The sequence below is a fragment of the Homalodisca vitripennis genome, chromosome 5 (assembly GCF_021130785.1).
Source record: "Homalodisca vitripennis isolate AUS2020 chromosome 5, UT_GWSS_2.1, whole genome shotgun sequence".
Taxonomy (NCBI): Eukaryota; Metazoa; Arthropoda; class Insecta; order Hemiptera; family Cicadellidae; genus Homalodisca; species Homalodisca vitripennis.
Window position 1 is genome coordinate 66,708,129 of NC_060211.1, and position 25,785 is coordinate 66,733,913.

Genomic DNA, 25,785 nt, shown 5'->3' on the forward strand with positions numbered 1-25,785 from the left:
ACATTTTCCATTACTTTTTCAGGAAACTAAAAACTAACTACAGCAAGAAATGTATAGATTCTGATTAAGTGGAATTTGATTGTCAATAATTATAACATTTCTTTGACTAAAATGCTCAGAAAATAAATTAAACGTTATATTAATAAATATAGGCGATGTTCACGAAACAACCAGATTACACACCAGATAATAACAATATAGCAATGTTAGCTTTTCAAAAACAGTAGGCGGTTATGAAAATGTATTAAAAGCCCCACTCTTCTTATTATTAGCAGTTATTCATTGGATAAAAATAAAGAATTTCTTTTTTGTAGAGTTTTTAATAGCGCTCTGACCAGGTAGATGTATTATATATATATAACCCAGTGGAACTACACATAAAACTTGTGTTTTTACTCTTATTTAAAATAAAACTAAGTTTTTATTGTACTACACATTTTAGAATATTTCAGATACTTTTAAAGTTCTGCGTGTAATGTAACAAAAAAGTAGGATAGTCATAAATGGAATTTAATAGTAATATTCATTGTTAGATTTTCAAATAATCTTATCAATTCGACGATTTAAAAAAATGTATCAATCACAAAAACTATTAATAAAATAACAATTAGATTACTCGTCTGTTACGGGGCGTGACGGGGAAGTGTGGTGTAGAAACCGTTTAATAATTTGTTAGCTGAGCTTTAGCGAAATCTATCAGTCATGGGACTGACCAAATCTCTCTTCTATGGTTTTGTCTGCCTCTCTGCCCGCAGGATATTAAAAAAATTAAATCAGCTTTACATTTTAAATTTTGCATGAACATGAACTTCAGCGACGTCTGTTACATGAGACGAGGCCTGCCGAACTTCTGACTATTGAAATCTGAACTACAGGGAATATTAAGATTCGCGTACTAGAACATGTGGCTGTTGTAAAAAATGTTTACTTTAATGAAATACTTTTAAATATTAAATTGCAGATTGAATAGTTTGATTTCGACACTCAACTTGTATTCATTAATTTGACACTTGGTTCTATATATTATGATAAAGAGTATGAATGAAAATTAAAAACACATAACTAACAAGTGAACAACAAAGAGCAAGACGATTTAACTCGCCATACGCATTGTAATGAAGATAAGAATCTAATATTACCGAATGGTATTCTGATAGAAAGCATATATTTGAAGATCATTGCATTTTTAGTGTATTGTTACAAAAAGTAAAATATTTTACATTACTAAACATGAAAATTAGTCCCTTTGTTTATGATCAAAAGAACGGTTTATAGATCATGTGAAACGGTTACAGGAAGTAATGCTCCTACATTGTATGAAATACTGATGGTGAACACGTGACAAATTTATTCTGACCTGTTCAACAAACATACTGTGTTTTATAGCCAAGTATTTTGAGACAAACCCCACAATCCAGACTCTCCTCCTGTCGTCCTCCTAACACTCCGTACTTATCTCCTCGGCATTATCAGTTTTTTGTGTTATATTGAACAATATTTCTAATTCAGTATGAAATATCCACTGTATATTGTAACATAGGAAATAATCCCTTCTTTGATGTAAGTTTGGATGAATAATGCCCTCTTACCCCTTCATCTATGCTACTACATCATATGATAGAGTGTTCGGTTCTTGCATCATGGTCCCATAAAGGTGTTAATCGTGGCATGATTGGATCTACCGGATAGGAAGAACATATGTACCCTATTCTGGAGACCGTCGTTATACTCTTCCAATTTATTTAGGCCCCAGAATTTGTTTTGTAGTATTAAGTGAAAAATTAAAAGCATTCGAAGCCAATATATTTTAGAAAAAAGGATACCATAGCGTTGTCCGAGTATTTCTCCATTCGTCCTCTTAACACGCTTTATTTATGTGATATCTTCGACAGTTTTTAAATTTTTCGACCACAGCATAATTTCCACTGTTGTCTATGCTACTTTTTTAACAGGGAGAAGTATGTTCCGTAAGTACTCCCCTCTTGCCCCTCCATATAACTATAATATTTAAACCATTTGTAAGAGTGCTCGGTTCTTGTATAATGGCCCCGCAACGTTTCAACCGTTAAAATGTCCAGTTAAACAGAGTTCTCTTGGGAAATATCTATTCTCTGTTTTGGGAACCATTGTAAGATTTTTCCAACTTCTTTAGGTCCCATATTTTGTTTCATAGTTGTTTTCATCAATTATGAAAAACAGCCAAAACCAGTGTTACGTATATTATAATTTAACTAAATATTTTAGAATCTTGAGGATATTCGCACAGAGATTGGTGGTAGTAAAGATGAAGGTAGAGTTGGCATTGCATAGTAGATTAGGTATCATGCTAATTAAAATCACCCAACCAATCAGTTTGTCGCATGAAGAAGTAGCCTACATTTCCTTCTATTATTAACATTTTTCTTCAGTAATAATAGTGGTGACATGAATTTCACATATATGTAGTAGCTGAATAAAACTTTAAGTAACTTTAAGACCAGTGCTTACTCCATTAACCGTAGGCGTCAATACCAGAACGAATATAATCTTTTTACTAAGTTTACCCAGAAAATTTTCAGAAATACTTACTAGAATAACTTCTGAAACGTTCGCGAACGTGTGTATTGCATACAAAAATGACAGACGTGATGGATAGGGGTTGCGTAATTTTGAACTGTCCAATCAGAAAGAAGCGAGCAAAACCGCTAGCGAAGTTGTGAGATAAAACAAAGCAATTGGTTTTCAAAACTTTTAAAACATAATGGATTACTCCACCTCGCGGTTACAGCAATCTTCCTCTACAGTTACACATAAACCCCAACTTCCTCACTATTCGACTCCCAAGTGAAGATCCTTCAAGTAAGGAAATCGTGGTTCAGACATGTCTAAATGATATCCATTGTTAGATCTAGTAGTCGACCTATGCCTCTCGATTGTTATGGTGTTGGAAAGTAGCAAATCGATGTTACTAAAATCGCTAGGGTTGTCCATAGCGACTCTCACTGGTTCTCTAATTTATTGCTTCAGTTTCACGGTCACTTTCCTCCTGCAATAACCGTAACATTGACCCTCCTGCACTGTCACTTTCGGTATCACGGTCGCACTCCTATTATAGATCATCTCATTTTTAATATCCCACGGAACTGTGAAAAGGAAAGCTAATATTGGTGAATTAGATATACCACTCTCTCTTTAACACTCTGACTTGAGTCGTCGTCGGGGGTTACCTTACGAAAAGTATCTTCAGATTTTAACGATTTTAAGTTTGATCTACTTGCTAACGAAAAAGTTACACAGTTTACTGTAAGACTTCTATTTATTTTTTGCCTAGTAATTCTGGCATAAACTAATTTGTTATCAGGTGAAATCATTCTAATATAGTTCACATATGTTCTAAAAACTTGTATTTTACAAACATTGTGTGTCTGAGACTAAGCAAGTTTATTTTGCACTTAAAGTCCAGTGAAAATAAAACTTGTAATAATTTAGAGCCAAAAGCAATATAACAATAAATATACACCAATTTGAGATATAATAAACTTCAAAATATGTTAATGTGATTATTTATGGGTTCTTTACTACATACTTATTAAATTCTTGACTACCATTATAAATCAGCGAAATATGATATGAAGATAAAAATTTACGAAATATTTCATTCAATATTTTTATCATATATGATCCCTGGTTTTAGAAGAGATTCAACCAGACATTGTGGTCAGTTATAAAAAATATAATCAACACTTTTTTGTAAAAGATTATTCCTATTCACTACAAATAATCTGTATCCTGTTTGGAGAGCAGTTGTTTCTGATAACTTGGAGAATTGAGAACTTAACCATTACACACGCTTCCACAGCTACTGCAATCGCTAGTAGATACGCTTGCTGTATTGTAAACTGATATCATGGCGTACAGAGCTGTATGTCTCTATACTGCCACGTATTAAGATAATGTTATAAACTATATCTACGAAACAATGAATAAAATGAGTCTAAATATGGCATGAATGTTATATATTACAGTAGTGGAAAAATATTTCCGTAATATAACAAAATACATTTAAAATTTTAATCTCAGCCTTCCCCTATAATCATTTTATTTTATTTATTTTCGTATGAATATTATATATTTAGTTTAAATTATTAAATTAAATAACAAATTATAAAAACCTGTAGATGCACCGAGTTCACCCATAAGGGCTGGTAATGCGCATGCGAGAGCGCTTAGGTCGACAAGGATAATGCATGCTTGTATTCATTTTTATGTGTTTAAAAATGTTATTTACACTATACAATATTTGTAGTCGATAAGGAAATAACCCTCTAGTTGGTCAATTCAAAAAATAATTGTATGGCGTCATCTGTAGCACTTATAAATATAAAAAAATCCTTTCAGTAATGCAGATTTTAACTGGTAGATAAGTGCTCAGTTTGGTAGTTAAAAAGTCTATAAAAATATTCAAAAGATTTTAACAAGGAATTAGATTGGAAAAGAAGACACATCCTTTTTCCGATTCCTGCTGATTTCCAAAAATACTCTCAAGAATGCTGACCAACCCTGAAAAGGTCCATTATAACATGGCTTAAATTGCATCTAGTATACAATAGATATATGTAAAATACAGAAGCAAATTATTTTCTTCATCATTGACACAAAGTTAGGGCATTTTATCTGTAACCCCTTAAGAGGTACAGGTTCTCCTTCTCTGTACATCCTTAAATTGTAGACACCTGAGAAATCCTTGAGGCAAAACGGCTACGTCGAAGACATTGTCTGCCAGGAACGACAGGCACTACTAGTTTAAATGACAAGGGACGGGAAAAAGTGAACGGTTGTTAAGTGGATGGAGCACGGAAATCGGTGGTAAACCTTGCAGCGGTCTGCAGATGACGACCATTCGCCGCACGACTGCAGCCGCCCTGGCGCGAACACCGCGTGGGTGCTGCAGACCTGGGTGGTACTGGATACATCGACGGTTCCAGAAATCTCCAAATTTAATCGAGGATGATTACTGTCAAATTCAATCGAGGATGCTTACTGTCAAATTTAATCGTGGAGGAATCCAGAACTCTCCTATTAGAGGCTGGCAATCTATCGGGTAACTCAAACTTTGCATAGATTTATAACAGTGATCCGTGAACACGAGGGTGAGCAAGATATTAGTGATTATCTTCAATACTAGTAGTTGCTAGTAAAATCCTCCCCATCTCCATGAGTCAGAACAGTACATGTCATCCACAGTTGTTCTTGAGCTTGGACACATATATATATTTTTAAATCGATTTAAAACAGAGAGTTTTGTAGTTATAAACACAGTTTGGGTTCTAATACTGTATATTTATAGAGTACACAGTTCAGATATTGTAAGGATAATTCTGACAAATTAAGTTGATCATTGTTGTAGACGACTTAAAACGTGTAATATAACGTGTTATTCTTTCTGTAATTTCGTTTGACAACAACCGAATTAGATGGAGTTATTGAGTTTCGGGCAACTGTACTCACGTTATGTTTTTCCAGTCATAGCAAATATGGCAATAATTTGCTTTGTCTATATTGAACTATATTTTTTAGTTTTTTAGGGTCAGTCTTTTGTGCACTTCAAGAAGAGAGTGTTTTAATCCTCGAAACGTAATATTATACTATTTTGTTACATATAACGATGGCAAATTTTATTATCCTTTCAAACCTTCTATCGTCAGTAATAGACTTCAATCAAAGTGAATAAATATGTTATTTTGCTGCCTCAGCACTCAACTAGACATGAGACTTTCTTTCTGCATAAAAGTAATCCAGGTATTTGAGCTATTAAGATTTAAGAATAATATTTTCTCTTATTGAAAACATAGAATTAGATAATTCTGAAGGAGAGTGAGTAGGTTTTATATATACCTAAGAAATACAGGGAGTTTCACGAAGATATGCAGAAACTGTGGTAGGTCATGTTAAATGTAAAAATAATGAAAAAGTTTAAATAAACATGAGTCTGGAAATGTTTCGTTAGCGAGTTACGCTAGCGAAATATTTCGCCCAGATTTAGCTCACCATGTAAAACGAGGTCTCCTTGAAGTTCTGGTGTGGTATATTACGGGGCGAATTCACTCGTTTCTTATAATTTTTAACCTGATAAATGGAATAAAATAGGTCCCAGAATAATTTAAGTATTTTTAAAGAAAATCAGTATCAGCAAAAAATAAAATGATAAAACATAACTTGTTCTTTCACCAAGAAAAATTAAAACTTACGATAAATCCTGTAGGAATTTTTATTCTGAACAAAACTGTGTACATAAAGTATACAGAAAGCGAATATATTATTTGATTAAATTTTACTGAAAATAAATTTGTTAATTACCCATTAAACAAATTAAATTTCTACCAAAAAATTTTAAATTTCGATACTTAAAAACTATTTCATAGATTAGATTGATTTTAGCAGTGAATTCAGGTGCTACTGGCATAATGTTGATTTAATTTGATTTAAAACACAGAATTATATTTTGCGGGAATTTTTATTTCATAAGTTGGCAATAAAAGACGCTTTTACAATTAATTTTCTTACGAACATTCTTGCTAAGTAAACATATGTTTTTACAGTACAAACGATGCATGAAGCAAAGTTTGCCATGTTTTACTAAAATAATGAAAACAATGTCAATAAAACTAAAAATCCTTTTGGGTATTGATTTCACCATAAAAATAAAACACCTCCCATAGTTCTACAACGAAAAATCAGAGCAAAAGTGGCTTATATTAAACATAATTAAGGGTTTCATTTAAGCTTATACAGTTGAATCTTCAGATGTTAACTGTATATACAGATCGAGGGTTTTAGGTTACATTCCCCACGGATAGCAGAACTAATAGGGGAGAGTAACTGTCAGATATACCGAATATCAGCTGTTTTATGGTAAATAATGTCATCTGTTGACACTTGGTGTAACGGTTGATGTATCATCCGTCCACCGGGAACAGGTGTAACGAATGGATGTAATGGTTCACGATGTAGGTTAAACTGATTTTATACAAATCTATAAGAGAAATAGAAGTCACTTTACCTTACCAAAGTGTATTTTTTAACCAAAATAGAGTGCGAGGTGTGAAAAGAACCATTAAATCAGCAGTAATCATGCGCTGCATTGTTTGTATTCTAAAGACTATGGAATAATATAAGAAATATATGAAGGGTTTATTTTAAAACTCTCAGTAATAAAGCTGCTTTCATAACATAGCAGGATATAGTAACAAATATAAAACAGGAAACATAATAATAACCCCATAGGTACTCATATATGTAACCAGATTTTGAACAATAATTCAAAACCCAAAATGTAAAATTATTTTCATGACTTATTTTTGTGCCTGCCGAGATAAATGTAACAAAATTATTGATTACACACTGAGGTATATAGAAGTATTTATAACATTATGTCCCTCTTACCGTTTTCGAAGGTTTTCTGAATCACTGGATTGTTATTATCACTGTTGAGATAATTATCAAAGAATATTATGTACTACGAAATAGGGCACAAAGAATGGTATGGAGTCTTTGATCGATTAAAGTTATTATGAAAATTTCCGGTCGTTTAATGTGTTAAATTTGCCTTAACTTTTAATATAACATACTGATTTTTCTTGTATCCATAAAAACTTTAAATTGATACAGAAATTTTAATTGGCAAGTATAAGCAAGACATAACTCACAATTCTAGTTCTCAATAGTTCTCAAAATAATTTATGATTTATATCACAATAAGTTATGTTTTCAAACACCACGTTTTACATCACATCCCCCCAGAAATAAAACTTGTAGCTAATATTTCAAGAGTTAAGACAGTACGGTTTATCTGTTTTTCTATTGCTTGAGGAATTTATAAGTTCGTGCAACTTACTAATTTGAAATCCCTATAACTGCAATGTTTAGTATGATTTCTTGCTATGTTTTATCAAAGTTAATTACGAATTTAATTTATAAGTAGGTCTATAACGTTTTTATTGGCCAATTTTTATGTACCGTGTGATATTAGTTTAATAAGAAATATTTTATACTATGACAAACCTTAAGATTTGGAAAAACTTTAAATAAATTGATTACCAAAAAGTCACGTTACAAATTTCTCACTTGGTTTCTGGACGCAATTAAAAAAAACAATCCGTTTTAGCTTATTAATTAATTTATTTAGCTTATCCCCCTTAAATAAAACTTGCAGCTAATATTTCAAGAGTTAAGACAATACGGCATATCTGTTCTTTCCATTGCTTGAAGAAATTAGAAGTTCGTACAACTTAGTAATTTAACATCTCAATAAATGCAAATTAGTCCATTTTCGTGCAAGGTTTTATCGAAGTTAATTACGAATTTGATTTTATAAGTATAAGATTTTTATTGGCCAATGTTTATGTACCGTGTAATATTTGTTTAGTAAGAAGTGTTTTATACTATGAAAAACCTCAAGATTAAGAAAAAGCTTAAATTGATTGCGAAAAAGTGTTGTCTTTTACAAATTTCTCACTTGGTTTCTGGGCGCAATTAAAAAAACAATCCGTTAATGTTATACACACTACCTTAGGTTATACACACACCTGAAAAATAAAGCTCACTTTAGAAGTTTAGGGAACTATATAAAACGTGACTAAGGAACTAAGAATATTGAAGTTGTTTATCTGTTACCTAGCAACAGCGCGGCGTGGCGCGGTGCTCCGCTGGAACAGTGATGTCCACACACTGAGTCAGGCTCGCGAGTACTGGAGCGCTAGGACCTTCACCTGACGGGAGACTGGCGACTGGCGAGGGGAACACGCCCGGCTTCCTGTCCGCTGTCCCCCACTTCATTACCCTTCATTCACACCTGCCCAGGACACCGTTCCACAGATCACGGGGTAAAAACTAACCTGGAATGTTTCCTTTGTTGACTGTGTCAATCGTAGAACCCTATTGCTTTTGTTGTAAAGATTAGGTTTTGTTTTAATTTTTTTAAATTTCGTAATCTGAATGGTGAGCGGTTGATCGCAATATTTTTAATTTCCACAAGCGGAGGTATGTATCTGACTGGGTAGTTAATACGTCCTGTAATTTATAAGAAATACTTATTGCTAAAGATTTTTTGACTTACAATGAATGGTTAATCAAGTTGGAAACACAATAAGGCTGTATTGTTTCGAGTTTTGAATTATGTCATATTATACCAAAATGAATCCTACTAATAATCCACATTCACTGGTTATGTCGTGTTAACCAATTGAGCACATGATCAGTCCGTAATTTTCCCGTTATATATTACCAAAACAATAAACGAGAGTCTTGTTATTTTATTTAAAACAATGTTACCTGTTATTTCATGTCAGCGAGTAACGGTGCCTCAACTAACACTGACATACTATAGTTATACCGTTGTTGTATATTATGTTTTGTCGATAGTGTTATAACAGCAGAAAAAATTACATGGTTATTCAAAAAGAATGGTGCAAATATAAGGTTAGTTTATTTGCAGACAAAGAATCTCATAATCATAAAAACTGCTTAAAACAATTAAATATATTAACTAGTTTAATGTACATTACAAACATTTTATTATTTACTAGAAATGCTCGATAAGGGTGCCGTTAGAATCTCAGTAAGTTTACCCTAGGAGCTGATGTACCAAGGATGAAAAGACTGTTGTAAAACAGCAGGGCCCCTCATTCCTTGAGTTGACCTTGCGATGAATCCCTACATCCTGTTTGGACGTCTGCATAAATCATAAACATGCTCATTTAAGGTGAGATCAGATACAATGTAAAACATAAATCCTTTATGGTGGAGGCCCTATCTAGTAGTTCACTATCTAAAGCGTATTAGTAATAGCTCGGATCGTGCAGTCGTCCGAAAGTTTTGACAGAGCAGTTAGAAAGGTTAAGTTTCATGTTGTTTCTGTTACACAACTGTAGCAGAACAACAAACAATGCGATGGTCATCTTGGTTGGAGACCTTTGCAAAAATCTTGACGCCATCGGCGAAGAGTTGAGCTTCCACTGGTAAGATGAAAGATATCATTGATGAAAACAATAAATAAGAATGGGCCCAGTAAGGAGTTTTGAGGAACGTCCGAGATTTTATGGAACTCATTGAGTAGTGAACCTGGCAATTTCACCCTCAGGCGTCAACCCTGCAGGTAGTCAGTGAGCCAAGGGAGTAGTTAAACCTTGGATCCCATAAGCCTGTGGTTTACATATAAGAATGGAGTGGTTTAATCTGTCGCGGGTCTTGGAAAATTCATCAAAGGCGACATCCAGCTTTTTTCCTGCCTTGAAGACTGATAATACACTTTTTTCAAATAACAGCAAATTTGTGAGTGTTGATCTACAGGAGGCAAAGTCATGTTGACTTTGGTAAACTAGAGGATTGAAAAGAATATATAAAACAGTCAAGACAGTACAGGCATTTCAAGTACCTTCCCAACAGATGGAAGGATATTTATGGGACGGTATTTATCAACCTTCGGTGGATCACCACACTTCAGTATAGGGACGATAACGATATGACCCATTTTGAGGGTCTCAGGAAGTAATCCATGTAGAATGTAGAATGGATAAGATGTAAAGAACGTCAGGGATAGGACTGGGCCAGGATATCACTTTAATGTCGGAGGAAAGATAGTGAAATTTTTGTCGGGAACAGCACCTTTCTTAACATCTAGCTGTTTAAGTGCTTCCAAGGCTTCTGATATAGAGAAGGAGATCCTCACCAAAGCAAGAGAAAGTATCAAAATTATTGAAGGGCGATGATGAAGTCACGGGCTGCGAAAAGACGGATACGAATAATTCAGAGAACATATATGCCTTCTCCTGCAGATCCTCTGAGGAGCGATCACCAAGAAACCTTAGGTGGTATTCCAGGAGATTCATCAATAGAACGAACAAAGTTCCAGAAGCTATTGGGGTTATGTGGGATAGAATATTCAATGTTGTTTAGGTAGCTTCAATAATACGTGAGACTAAGTTTAGATCAGATAACGCCAATAACTCTCAAGGTAGCCTGATTAAGAAACTGTTTCCACCGCAGACGTGTGGTTCACTGCAATTAATTTATGTGTTCTATCTCCGTTGGTACTAGTAATTTAATATATAATTTAGGTGTTATATCGAGGGATGTTTTTCTTTTTTTTCGCACGAACAGGATGGCGCCAAATGTGCCGCCGAAGCTCACACTTCTGGCCAGTGGCATTTATGATCGGTATTTTCCGTACCAAATCATATACGTGGTCTGAGCACGGAAAAGGTACCGATCGGAAATATTCCTAACCAAAAGTGTGGGCTAAGGCGACACCGCACACTTTAGGCGAAGAAAGAAAAACTTGAACTTACTATCTAGTAACTAAATTCAAGTTCAGACGATTTCGCGAACACTCCACAAGTCAATAGGATGTGAGGATCGGCGAAGTGAGGGATAAGCAATTCCGTGGAACGGCACTGCACCATCTGGAAAGTTATCTCGCAGAGTGCATGTGGCGGTGTGATGTGGCGCGGGACGACGACGCATGCTCAGCGCTCTTGGCAGACATTGTGGGATTTTGGGTGACACTGGGAGGAGAGTAAATACATGTATTAATTTATATTACTATCTATAAAGTCATTTAATCTATGAATTTGCCTTTTAAAATCAACCGTGCATCTTTATAATTAACAAGTATTGCTGTTTGTACTCTTTAAGTCTCATTTACCATAGCACGTACAGCCTCGTCATATTATAGACTAAGGCATCTGTTAGTTCCCTAATAACTTTGCGAGTAGATATTTTATGACTAAGTACATGCTTAGAATCAATTATCTTCACAGCGTAATTGGCACACAGACATTCTGTTGTCTCAAACCAACGCGCTCATCGTGCTGTGGGTTTTAGTTGGGGAGGGCCTCCGAAGGTTCAGTTAAACATAACAATGACACGAGTTTGAGCGAATTCCAAAACACAAAACGCTTTTTCTTGCGTTTGAGTTACCGAATAGAGACATGATTTACTGTTAATCAACCAAGCATCCAAGACGAGAAATAATCTTATTAACCAACTATATAACCAACTAAACATGCTCTTTCGATTCTGCAACAATCATCTGTTTCACCATTGTTCAATGACGACTGAATATATTGCTAACGACACGCATATCGAGTATTTTTAGTGTATATACATTAATTAATCATGTATAGCAAATTAAAACTTAACATACTGAATTGTTTTATGCTATTCGGTATATTGCAAAAAATAAACCTTACCTTTGCACCTACCTTTTTAATAACCCTGTATAATGCTTTCGTGACCTAAGTAATAACTTTACACTGTTCAGCCATTTGGGCAACAAAGATTTTACAGTTTTTACCTAAAAAGCTTTGACAACCGTCTATACTGGCTCTCTATGTCGTCTTTTAAATAACAAGAAAAAATATCTTATTAATTTAGACACGAAGGTAGTTGTAACACATGTTACTTTAACTACATTGTTTGTGTTTGGTTTCTTTATATTTACCATATATAATAAAAAATTAATTTAAATTGTGAAATACATATGAAATAATCCTGTATAACTGAAATCCACTCCACTTAAGACTGGAGTAGATGAGAGACGCTTTGTGGCAGGTGTGGTAATTCTGGACATTGCGTTTTTTTTTTTTTTTTAATAAAGATAACTATAGATACAACTGCCATGGTCATGTGAATGTGTAAATCTGGCAGCCAATTCAGTCACAAATAAGATTGAATAACACGGAAAGTTATTCATACAAATGTGACGTATTCCGTGTTTTAGTGTTATTGTTCTAGCTATTAAGTACGTAAGAGATGTGTTATGTGTTAGATGTGCATGCGTCAGAGCATAGTGTAATCTCCAAAGGTATACACGGTGGCGAGGAGTAGAAATCAAGACGATGAATTTCATATTCGAGTGTTGGACGAGGAATTTAGGTACAGTGAACTGTGGTATATCCGTAACTCAGGATGCAAAAAGATAACTATGCTGCCATCGTTTGAATATAACAAATAAGAATGCTAGGAAAGGTTTTTGGAAGCTACCCCTGTAAACCAATAAAGTACATGATTTCCGGAACTGAAAGCTTCTAACAGGTGGAAAGACCAATCCATATAACCAAATCTTATATAGAATAGTACACATGCATATGCATATATTACAGTAACGTGACAAATCGTTCGTAAAGTTTATATTGGAGAGTTTAGTTTTGATTGAATATTTCAGAAATAATCATTCTCATTATTATTTTAAGTATTACATCGTAATGTTAAATATCATAGCGTTGATACTCGCTCAATCTGGTAATATTGAATTATTACTTCACCAGCCAATCAGGAAATTTAGTCAGTTATGTTAAAGTGGGTAAAATAAAAAATAAAAATTGATTTTATTGTATTTTATTACATAAATTATGTCTATATTAATAATTTACATGGCTATTTCAGTTCTTTACATACTTTATGTAATATCAGTCGTTATGGGATAAAGTTTACATCCAAATAAACAATAGAAATGGCAGTGGTTAGAATAACCACAAGGCAATCTTGCATTTATACAACATATGAAATCACACAACGGACTAACCTAATCCAAGTAAACCTCCAGCCAGTCCACCCCCAGAAGTTCCAGAACGAGAATTGTATGATCCATAACTTCCGCCACTTGTTCTGTAAGACGAAGTTGACTGACTACCTTCTTCATAACCCTGTACTCCACTTCTTCCACCATATGAATGTCCCAATCCTACCTGTTGCAGGACACCAGTTCCATGAGATGTAAACCGATTTATTCCTCCAAGTCCTAATCCTCCGACCCCACGAGAATGACCCAGACCAACATTTTCTAATACAGTGCTTCCCTGTCGGGTCACTTCTTGGACCACTTGCATATGTCCTGATCCACTGCCTCCTTGGCCAAGTCCAACATTTCCTAGAACATTACCTCCATGACTACTTATTACCTCTTGGACTACTCTCATGTGCCCAGATCCACTACCTCCTTGTTGCTGACCCATTCCAACATTTCCCAGTAAACCACCTCCATGACTAGATACTATTTCCTGGACTACACCAGCATGACCTAAGCCACTGCCTCCTTGCACCTGACCTAATCCTACGTTTTCCAACACACTGCTACCTTGACGAGTTACCCCCTGGACTACCTGGCCGTGTCCTGACCCTCCACCTACATGTCCCACAACGGTTTCCACCACTTCATGGACCACACCTCCAAACCCAGATGAGCTGCTGCCTTGAGTGTTATCTAGATTGGGATTACCGCCCAGTCTACCTACTTGAGATACTTGCTGTGAATAACCTTGTTGCTGACCCAATCCAACATTTTCCAGTACACCACCTCCATGACTAGATATTATTTGGTGGACTACACCAGCCTGACCTAACCCACCACCTCTTTGTACCTGACCTAATCCTACGTTTTCCAATACTCTGCTTCCTTGACGAGTTACCTCCTGGACTACCTGGCCGTGCCCTTTTTCTCCACGTACATGTCCTACAACGGTTTCCACCACTTCATGGACCACACCTCCAAACCCTGATGAGCTGCCACTTTGGGTGCTATCTAGATTAGGGTTACCTACCAGTCTACCGCCTTGAGCTACTTGCTGTGAATACGTCGTTGTAACTTCTTTTTGTGTTATTTCACCATTATCACGTACTTGATTAAGCCCATCTTGACCAATGTTTTCACCTCCCTGAGTTCCATCTCCAGGACTATATTTATCATTTCCATATACCTCTTCAACTACTCTAGAGCCGCCATAACCTGGTTTGTCATTATTTCGAACATATTCTATTGTAGTTACTGTATGCCGTGTCGTTGTACTGCTTCCAGTAGTTCCTTGTACAGGCTTTTGCCCACTACCACTAGGGTTGTAGCTTTCAAAAACCTGTTTATCATTGCTAATTTTTTGTGGATCTTTTTCATCGCTATCATGTGGATGGCCAATCTCTGTACTTTCATCTGGACTTGATTCATAACTACCTTTATTTTCATGAATTGATTCTACTTTAGTAACTTTCTGGTTTAATTCGTCACTTTCTTGGCTATGTCCGGGGTCACGGCTTTCTTCGTATATCCATGTATCCGAACTTACGCTTTGTTGATCCTGATCAGAATCAGGAACATGTTCCAATCCACTGTTTCCTTCAGTTTTTGGGTCATGATCAATGTCCTCTTCATTTGTTGGTTTTTGGCTTGGCTCCACATTGTATTGCTGCGAGTCAATGCTTTCTTGAATATGTTCAGGTGCACCGGTTTCAACATTCGGTAATGTGTTACTTCCATCGGTCGATCCCACTCCCTCATCTCCATGAAGATCGTCATGTACAGGCCTTTGTTCAGTTCCATCATGTGGTTTATTGTCATCACTCTCGTCGATAGGGTTAACCTCACTTATAGTTTGTTGTTCCGTATCACTATTTTCATGTATTTGTTCGTGATCTACAGGTTCTATAGGATTTTCTATTTCCTCCGTTGGTTGTACTTTACTAAGTTTTTGAGGCTTAGAACTGTCTCCTTCAGGGTCAAGCGCACTGCTTCCATCAGGTTCTAATCCACTAGTTTTATCAACAGGAAATTCCTTATCGTTTTCTTCATATTGAGTTTCATATGTACTTTCAAATTTCCGATGTTTGTTTTCCTCCCAATTGTCCAACTTCATCAGGTTTATCTTCATCTACTAAAGTTTGTTCAAGTTCATCTTGTCCATGAACTAATTCTTGCCCGTCACTACCTTGTAGTTCTTGATTATCGTCTCCGACTTCCGAAGGTTTGCTTGATCTGTGTCCTTGCGTTACTGTATGATAAGATACTGTTCGTACGTAGTTACGAACGTCTTGTTGACCAACATCTTGATCGTCCCCAGTCTCCAATTCAACATCGTGGTTATTATTTTCTACTTCGTTGACTCTTGTAGGTTCGGACTTGTCATTTTCTTCATCAAGGACTTGTCCACCACTTTCGTGCACTTCTTGAACATCATCTTTATCAGGAGACGACCCATCTTGTGTTACTCCATGATACGATACTCTATGAACGTAAGTGCGAACTCCGTGCTGAACTTGACTAGCATCCTGATCTTGGTCAACCCCAGTAGTTAATTTATCGCCTTCAAGATCATGATCTACTCCGTTAACATTTGTAGATTCGGCATCAGTAATATCTTGTACAATAATCTGCCCTCCACTTTCATCCACTTGTTCTTGAGTGATTTCCTTATCACTAGGGGAGCCATTTCCTGGTTTTACACTATGATATGTTACTCTATGGATTTGAGTGCGAACTCCTTGCTGTACCCGACTAACTTCTTGGCCACTTCCAGTTCCAAAATCATCACCTTCACCAACATGTTCTACTCCGTTGATACTCGTTGGCTTAGAAACAGTGTCATCGTCAACAAGGACCTGTCCCTCACTTTCGTGCACTTGTTCTTGAACACTGTCCTTATCATAAGGTGATACACCTTCTTGCGTTACTCCTTGGTAATGTACTGTATGAGTATATGTGCGAACTCCTTGCTGGATATCTTGGTCATCCGTAGTATCTAATTCACCGCCTTCGTGATCGTGTTCTTGAACTAAGACCTGTCCCCCACTTTCTTGCACTTGCCCTTGGACGTTGTCCATGGCACCTCCTTGGTTTACTCCTTGATAGTGTACTGTATGAGTATACGTGCGAACTCCTTGTACTTGTCCATCGTCTCGGTCACCTCCAGTTCCTACTACAGTGCCATCTTGGCCATGTTCTACTACACTGAACCCTTCTTGTACTGAACCAGCTTGCCCCAAGTTCTCACCACCATGCATATGGCCATGACCACCCTCGTAGTGACCAGATCCGTGTCCATGTGACATTCCGTGATACCAGTCACTATGGGTGGATCCACGACCTCCTTGATGTGTATGTCCATGACCACTTCCGAGTCCATAATTCCAACTTTGGTGACTATGTCTATGGCCACCTAATATACCACCTAATAAGCCACTACTTCCATGTACATGCTCGTGTCCACCGCCTATTCCACGTCCGACTCCACTTTCATATACCGTTTCGCCCCCTTGTCCAACTCCACGATAACCATGATAACTATGGTGTTGTACAGATGATACCCCGCTGGCTCCTTGTTGCCATCCGCTACTGCCAAGACTTTGTCTGCCGCTTCCTCCATATCCTCCACCAGTTCCGTACGCTGACCCTACTTCGCTGACTTGTTGATCCACATGGCTTCCTTGAGATGAACCGTAGTCATGACGAGAACTGCCGCCTCCAAGGATTCCAAGTAATCCACTACCGTAGCTGCGCTCAAATCTTTCATGGGGCGAACCAAGAGTAAGTCCGCATATTAATCCTATCACAATCTGGAACAAATAAACCAATATATTAAATAATATTAACAAACATTATTGATAAAAAATATGCTATTGTAACAAAAATAATATTGATGTAACTTCCCATTGAATTTTTTACAATATAAAGGTATACAATTTAATCCATAGTTTTGCATTAGCATAAAGCGATTCCTATATTTGATCACTGACCTTCAAATACGGTAAACAATCAACTATTAAGCTAGCAAAGGTTTTGTATAATTGTATGTGAATATATATATATATATATATATATATATATATATATATATATATATATATATATATATACATTAAACTGTATAAATGGCAATAGCCTTATTTAATTTCAATAAACATTGAATCACAAAAAGTACTTGCTCCGCCGGGAGTCGAACCCGGATCTCTCACTTGCCGGGTGAATGTGCTACCATTACACCACAGAGCGCTCACTTTTTCCGATTCAATTATTTTGTATTTGGCCCTATCTGTAACATATGCGTTTAAATAAGCAAACTAACGTATGATCGGAAGACCAAATACCTGTCAAACGACTTTTATTTACATTAAACTGTATAAATGGCAATAGCCTTATTTAATTTCAATAAACATTGAATCACAAAAAGTACTTGCTCCGCCGGGAGTCGAACCCGGATCTCTCACTTGCCGGGTGAATGTGCTACCATTACACCACAGAGCGCTCACTTTTTCCGATTCAATTATTTTGTATTTGGCCGTATCTGTCAGTGTTAAGTATTATTGAAAGTGTTCAACACAATGTATGTGGAAATATATATATATATATATATATATATATATATATATATATATATATATATTTCCACATACATTGTGTTGAACACTTTCAATAATACTTAACACTAAACATTGATTTGACCAAGACACACAATTCGATAGCATATGATAAAATTCCAGTATGCTAAAAATGTTAATAATTTATTGATGCAATCTCAATTCCCCTTGATCCATCCTGATGTGCACGACATAACTGTTGGTTCTTGCCCAATAATAATGCACGGAAATTAATCTAACTTTCTTCAAAACTTGTTTGAACTGTACATAATGTTTGACAACTGTACTCTTCCGACAGCGTATCATCTTTATTGATTATCACAGAGATTAGTAGGAATGGGTAATAACTGATAAGACTTATGAGTTATGTAGTTAACCGAGTCCTTTGTATATTCGCCATGGCCAATACCACTGAATTATTTGCCTAATTTTTTTATGTTCAGGTTTATGTTAAAAACTAAATTTTTAGAATGTTTAAATATTTGATAGTATTATGAAAATGATGTATAATATTTACTTATCGTAACAAAAGACAAAATATTTTTAAATAACTCTTGATTAATAACTTCAATGTTTATGTATATGATATACCAGTATTCACCACAGTAGATTTGAAAATACTACATTAAAGACTTAAACATAATAGAATGCAGTTATGTGTCGTAATAGTATTAGAATGAAGTTATATAATTATAAGTTTCCGCCGACAAGTATTGTAATGTAATATTTCTGGAATATATGCAATTCAATTCTATATATTTTTGTGTGTGTGTGTGTGTGTGTGTGTGTGTGTGTGTGTGTGTGTGTGTGTGTGTGTGTGTGTGTGTGTGTGTGTGTGTGTGTGTGTGTGTTTGTGTTTCATTCAATAAATAACTATACAAATAAATTTTTTTGAAATATATAGAACACTGTCAATATAAATTAATCGCAAAGTGAAAGATCCGGGCTCAAGTATCGCCGGCGCAAGTACTTTTTGTGAATCAACATTCAGTTTAGTTAGGCTACAAATTAACTGTTCATAATTTAGTTTATAATTGTTTATAATTTTTATATAGATATGATACATGAGATAGATAGGATAAAACTACTAATTTACTATGTATATACTTGAGCCCGGATCTTTAACTTTTCTTGGAAACGTGCATTGCACCACAAACCCCTGTTTGTGATTCAGTTATATTGGCCGTTTCTGATTGTTTAAAATTAACGTATTTAAATGACCAAATTGACATGTCATTTGAGAATCAAATACTTTTAAATCTACGTTTTGCAATATCAACCGATTTTCATTGTCCTTCTGGTAGTACTTAGGAAAAATTACCACACAACTTTACCGAATATGAAATACAGAGCCCAAAACTACCTCTTGTTCCAAAGTCTATACAAATATATGTTGTCCATTCTATCTGTGCCACAATAATTGGTATCTAAAGAAAAAACTAAATTTAGCATTTAAATGGAAGAATTAAGCTAGTTTTAAGTAACAATAGAGTATTTTTTTAATCTAGGCTCTCATTTTCTTATATGGTTAGCAATTTATTAAAGTTTTTAAACAAAACATTTTTATATTTGATGGAATCTTTGTGGGAGTAATTTAAGACGAAATACAAATAGAAAATAACGTATTTCGCAAGTGGAATATTATCATCGCGAGTACGCTCAGTAATAAACCGTTAGTGTAATTTTAATAAAATGCCAACACGAATATCAAAATTAATACTACAAAAATAATGAGCAACATAGCCGACAATCAAACCTGGTCGTATAGGGACATTAGAATCTACTGTTTCACGCAAATATGTTAGTTTTCATCATATCGCAGTCAGCCTACAATGAAACAGAACAAAATCCTACATTAAAATATCGCTTCCGCTCAGTCGGAAGAAACGTAGATTTCACTTGAGGCCTTCATCTCGAAAATTGAAACTGAAGCTGCATTATTAGTTAAGATTTTTATTTGCACAACACTGATGGAACAATAACTCTCGATGTTGGCAAGTTAATATAATAGTAACTTGACAAATGTTCAGAAACTACATAACCTTGAAACCTTACAAGATAAATTATATTTTAACTTTTAAGCTCTTTGTGAAAACGTGGGCTTTATTTAGTCACAACTATTTCACAATTATGATTGTAAACATATTCACTTATAACGTTTCAATTGTAATACTTCTATAACTTTAATCGCCCAAAATATTTAAGATAACGAAAGATAAGTAAGAATAAATGTTGCTTTACATTGCTTGACAAATTTAGGAAAAGTGTAAATTTTGATTTATGTTGTAAAATACCCACGATAAATTTAGGAGAGTGATCGCTATCTTGACACGTTTTAGTCGTTAATACTGGCAAACAGACTCACCCAAGCTATTTAAAAATAATGCATCTGTACCAAATGGGTAATTTCCATGTTGAAGCAAAGTTGTAGCCTACATACTTAAAACTTAATTACGTCCGTTATCTGAAAATGTTATAAGAGGTAACAAAAAACACGTAAGATGATCCTCCGAGAATTATAAAACGCGTACTGTTTTACTAGATAAGAATAACAGTTTTTTACAATTCCTTAATATATTTTAAAAATAGTTTTTGGTCTCTGTTGTAAATTAATTGACACAAAATGTTTGCTGGAATGTTAATATCCACCATCTTGAAACTTTTCACTACTTAAGACATATTCCATATATGTGCATGTAAATATATATAAATAAATAGGCATTAATTAAATGTGTATAAAAGGCAATAGCCGAATTTAATTTGAATAAAAATTGAATCACAAAAAGTACTTGCTCCACCGGGACTCAAACCCGGATCTCTCACTTGCCAGATGAATGTGGTACCATTACATATTTCCAACGTCATACCAAAGTTTGCCTTGCTTCCCCGATCAAAAATACAAACACATAAGTCTCGAAACCCTGCTTCGGTCAAAAAGTGTTTAGGTACTTCAATCCTTCTATTGTACTTACAGGTCTAAGATATTTCTAGCGGCATATAAATGTTTGAATTGTTGTACAAAGAAACAATATACATATATATATATATATATATATATATATATATATATATATATATATATACGTAGGTCTGAGAGGCCTACTTCGGTTAAAAGATGTCTACTTCCGACCGTACAAAATCACTCGGTGCCACAGTTGGTTTTGCCTTATTGCCCCAATCAAGAAACTAAATACTATATAGGTATGTAGCTCTAAAAAATCTACGTCGGCCCAAAAGCGGCTATCGTAAGTGTGTATATATTCTTGCTCAGCAGGGCTAACTCTACTATCACAACTTGAATGAATTAGACCAGAAGTGAATTTAAACAGCCGAAATGAACACTTTTGACTGTAGTAGACTTTAGTCTTACGTATGTATATATCTTCATCATGGGCACAAAAACTCAACTATAAAACAAATATCTTATGTATATCGGAAGTAGATTATAAGGACCAGAAGTAAGCTCATTTTGAACTAAGTATGTTTGCGAGACTTATATATGTAATTATTCTCTTAATCGGGGTAACAAGGCAAACTTATCTGTGTTCCCATAAATGCAATAACAGCATTAATACATATTTAAACGCATATGTTACAGATACGGCCAATTACATAATAATTGAATCGTAAAAAGTAAGGGCTCTGTGGTGTAGTGATACAACTCTTACCCGGCAAGTGAGAGATCCAGTTTCGAGTCCCCTTTTCGAGTACTTTTTGTGATTCAATGTTTATTGGAAAATTAAATTACGCTACTGTCATCTATAAAAATTTAAGTAATGTATATTTCTATAAGGTATTTCCACTTCTATATAGTTAATTGTTTGCCCTAGTGAATAAATTACACACACAAATACATACATACATATATACATATATATATATATATATATATATATATATATATATATATATATATATATATATATATATATTTGTATGTATGTATTTTCTTCATTAGCTCAAGAAAAAATCAACTGGGCTATATGAAACTCGATATTTATTTTTCGGGAGTGAGCAAATTGTATTAAATATGTTTATATGTAATAGGAATTTATACGTGTTAAGACTCGATTTTATATAATTGAAACCCTGCAATTAGTTTAAAGCTTTAAGCATTACTTGTTATAACATCATTGATTCTTAACTTATAATTTATAATTAATTATCAGGAGTTTATGAAATTTCTGACATAAACTTCGCTCCAGTACTGAGGTGAGAAAAAGTATATGAGGGTAATGTACGATCCTTACCGAACTGCTGGCAATATACAGTTCTCAAGTTTAATTAAAAATATTTATTAGTAAAGTGCCTCATATCGATTGTGAGAATGATCCTACAACAGTGAATTAAACGGGTTTTCGACAAAAACAAGCATTGAGAATTGAAATAGTTTTATGAATTGTTAATCACAGATTAGATGCCTATGCAGCATAGGCTATACTAAGATTCGTATCTCTTGTGTTCGATTTTAGGGTTTCAATTGTATTAAATTAATAAATATAAAGAAATTTACAGCATGAACTAGGGTAAGAATGTTTGTTTGTAGTGGTAAACAATATCATTTATTAATATTAAAATATATTGTTCGTATTCAGATGCTATATTTATTTACCATAACTTTAATGTTAATATTAAACATTTTTGTATTAATTTACCAAAGTCCATTTGTTCTAGCTTATTATTGTGATATTAACGATTTGGTTATAACGTGGATGATAATGGAACTAAAAAATTGAATTACACAATACTTGATTGGTTTACAGAGTGTTACAACATACGTAACGTTTGTTATGCAACATTTAAATACTGGAAGTAGCTTTTACAAATTTTGGGATATGATAATTTAGAATTTTTGACTTTTTTTTATAAAGCTATCAGGTTGATCACCAACATAAACCTGAGTGTATTATGACCGTAAATGTTATGAAAAGACACAATTTTTATCGTCACACCAGCAATCAATTTAGTATGATAGGTACACTTATATTCACTGTTTCAAATGCCATTTTAAAGAAAATTGATAATTATGTTTCATTCTAACCAAGCGTTTACTAAAGAATTACAAAAACCTTTACAATTACTTTTAAAATTAAATATGTTCTTATAGAAAAAAATACAAAAGTCAAACCTATGGATTTAACCACATACTGCACCTAAAAATTCTCAATGTTCAGCGATTAGTACACTGTTCTAAGTTAATCCGTTATTAAACATCTATTTGAGATATCTTGTATGAAACACTCTGTATATAATCCAGAACACATTTGATCCAGAAATAGATATTGTACAACACTATGATGGGTTAGAAATGGAATTTTATAAATAAAATATTTAAAAATCTTGTACACATAAGCTTTTGGAACCTTTAAGGTTTTAATGAACCTCAATTTTTGAAACCTGATTAATTTTCGAAAATATATAAATTTGTACTTTATAAATCTCTTAATATTTTAAATTTAATCGCTGTTTTGTGTGTTTTTATGTTTCTCTATAAATTCATTTGCTTAATGCAAGATCTAAGATTCACAACCTTACTATTAAGTTAGTATACAATATACTTTCTTTACTCACAAACTTACTATTACTATACTGGAACCAACTTCTAAATAGTGTACATTTAGAATTTCCACCAAATAATCACAGTACATCCATCTAAATATTGTGAATTAAGTACCATTGATGGCACAAAATAGTAGTTCAATACCTAAGTTGGTGTATAAACTCTCCTCTAAAGGTTTAACCTGCAAATACATTTTCGTACAAAATTAAAATCCTGTAACTACCATAGTCATCAACTTTCTTGTGGGTCAGAACGAACTGAATAATTGTCATGAACATGATTACTATTTCCCTCTAGATGTGATTAAAAAAGCCTCTTAAGAGAATAAAAAATTAATCCTTTATGAATGGAAATTCAAAAGTTATGAATGGAGAACTTACGATCTGGGCGCAGCACTTCACCATGTTTGGATTGAGATTGCCTCAGCACAGACGGAGCCAGACATAATACAATAACTGACCTTACTATCTGGCCTTGTATGATACTGTGCCACGAGGGTCAAGAAATTTTAACAGATTGACAAGCAAAATGAGTACATATCTGGGCCTCGCTGTTGTTAGGGAAAATATATAAAAACTATACTTGACCCTTAAACACTGATAGTCTGTTCGGCACGTAAACAGTCGTTTTTTAATTGACGAATAAATAAACGAGATACGGTTTCAAGAATGCTATGAAGATCATTTTCCCAGCCTATCAAATGTTTTGAAACAAACAGATATTCCGGGATTTATCAGTTACGCATTGTTATAAATCTGGAAGTAACATGTTGGGAGCATGCACAATTAAAATAAGAGATGGAAAACACAATTACTCAATTTTTGGTTGACCACGTAGCAATATGTGGTCTGAAGTAGGTGAAAAGAATCCACGGATACCGATTTGTACAAAAAAGCCTTATCTAGTTCTGGTATATGTATGAAACAATATTAAAAAAAAAACATACAAATCTGGTATCACATCAACTAGTCCACTACCTGTACGTAATACTGCTGTTCTAACAGTTCTTTTTTCAAACAGATTCGGTTTATTTTGAGCCATTCCCTGATCGGTATTGATTGATTACATTACATTATATATTCTACATTTTCGTCTCCAGACACCACACAATTTATTTAATAAATGAAATACCGTAATTATGTATTATGTAATTTGTAATACTTTATTTTTATTAAAATGTATTGTGAAGTAAAATGTAATGTTTTACCACTCAAATTATTATTAGTCAAACGATATTCAGGACTACTGGTAATACGATTCCTTCTGTAAAATACGATACGTAGGAAGCTGTTCACCAATTATATTCCAAAATGACAACTTCTACAAAGATAGCTGAAATTGAAAACTGATAGATAGTGGAACCATAAAAACTGTAGACACAAGAGCAAATACAAAATTGGTTTAATTCTTCAGAACTTTTAACTTGCTAATTAAATATAAAATATCTCATACTTGGCTTTATCTGAATATGACTGAAAACTGAAAATAATTTGTTGTCTAAAAAACGAATCCATTTTGGTGATCATACTTTCTTTATTCTTAAACATTTCCTGATCTTTAATTCAGCTAGAGCAGTATATCTTTTCACTTGTTGTTGGTAGTTCTAGGTATAACTTATTTGTCAAAAATTTATCATTTATAGTAGCTTCTGCGTGACAAAAGCACAAAAATTCAAGTTATATAATCAAACTTATTATAAATTAAAGTCGCTTTTTGTGTTGATCTGTTTGTGCATCGATATTTTCTAACGGACTGAACGGATTTTGATACTGTTTTAGCTGTAGGCTTCAGTATGAACTAGGACATAGAAAGTACAGAAAAGTTTGTATAATGCGAAAATTGATATTTTCGTTGTTAATACTGACTAAACCATATGACTATTAACAAAATAATGTACTACGCAATTATACATTTCAAAAAAACCTAAAAAAGTCCGCAGCGGCATACATCTATCTTCAAAGACTAGCCCACCAAATCTTTTTCATTTAAATTTTGCATTTTTAGTAATATTTTTGAAGCTAAAAAAGAGATAAATAAATCCATATCAATGCATTAATACGTACAGATTA

General features: G+C 34.2%; 2 protein-coding genes across 4 annotated transcripts in view; both read right to left on the bottom strand.

Moving 5' to 3' along the window:
• LOC124362311 (cadherin-23) overlaps window positions 1-8,747 on the bottom strand; it is a 148,051-nt gene extending 139,304 nt beyond the window's left edge. For all 3 annotated transcript variants that reach the window (XR_006922453.1, XM_046816706.1, XM_046816705.1), the window contains exon 1: window positions 8,653-8,747. The gene's annotated coding sequence lies outside the window, so the exon portion shown is untranslated. The remainder of the gene's footprint in view (window positions 1-8,652) is intronic.
• A 6,667-nt stretch (window positions 8,748-15,414) lies between these two features.
• Window positions 15,415-24,243, bottom strand: LOC124362312 (filaggrin-2-like). The gene is made up of 2 exons (XM_046816708.1): window positions 24,097-24,243; window positions 15,415-17,355 (listed from the first exon to the last, which is right to left on the bottom strand). Exons 1-2 carry the CDS (start codon window positions 24,118-24,120, stop codon window positions 15,616-15,618), a joined length of 1,764 nt encoding a protein of 587 aa, XP_046672664.1. The 5' UTR covers window positions 24,121-24,243; the 3' UTR covers window positions 15,415-15,615.
• Between the last annotated feature and the right edge of the window lie 1,542 nt (window positions 24,244-25,785).

Bases quoted from the DNA above. Each gene is read 5' to 3' on its own strand.
- LOC124362312 (XM_046816708.1), bottom strand. From the start codon at position 24,120: ATGGTGAAGTGCTGCGCCCAGATC. The intron at 17,356-24,096 runs GTAAGTTCTCCA...TATTTGTTCCAG, and splicing joins TGAAGTGCTGCGCCCAGATC to ATTGTGATAGGATTAATATG.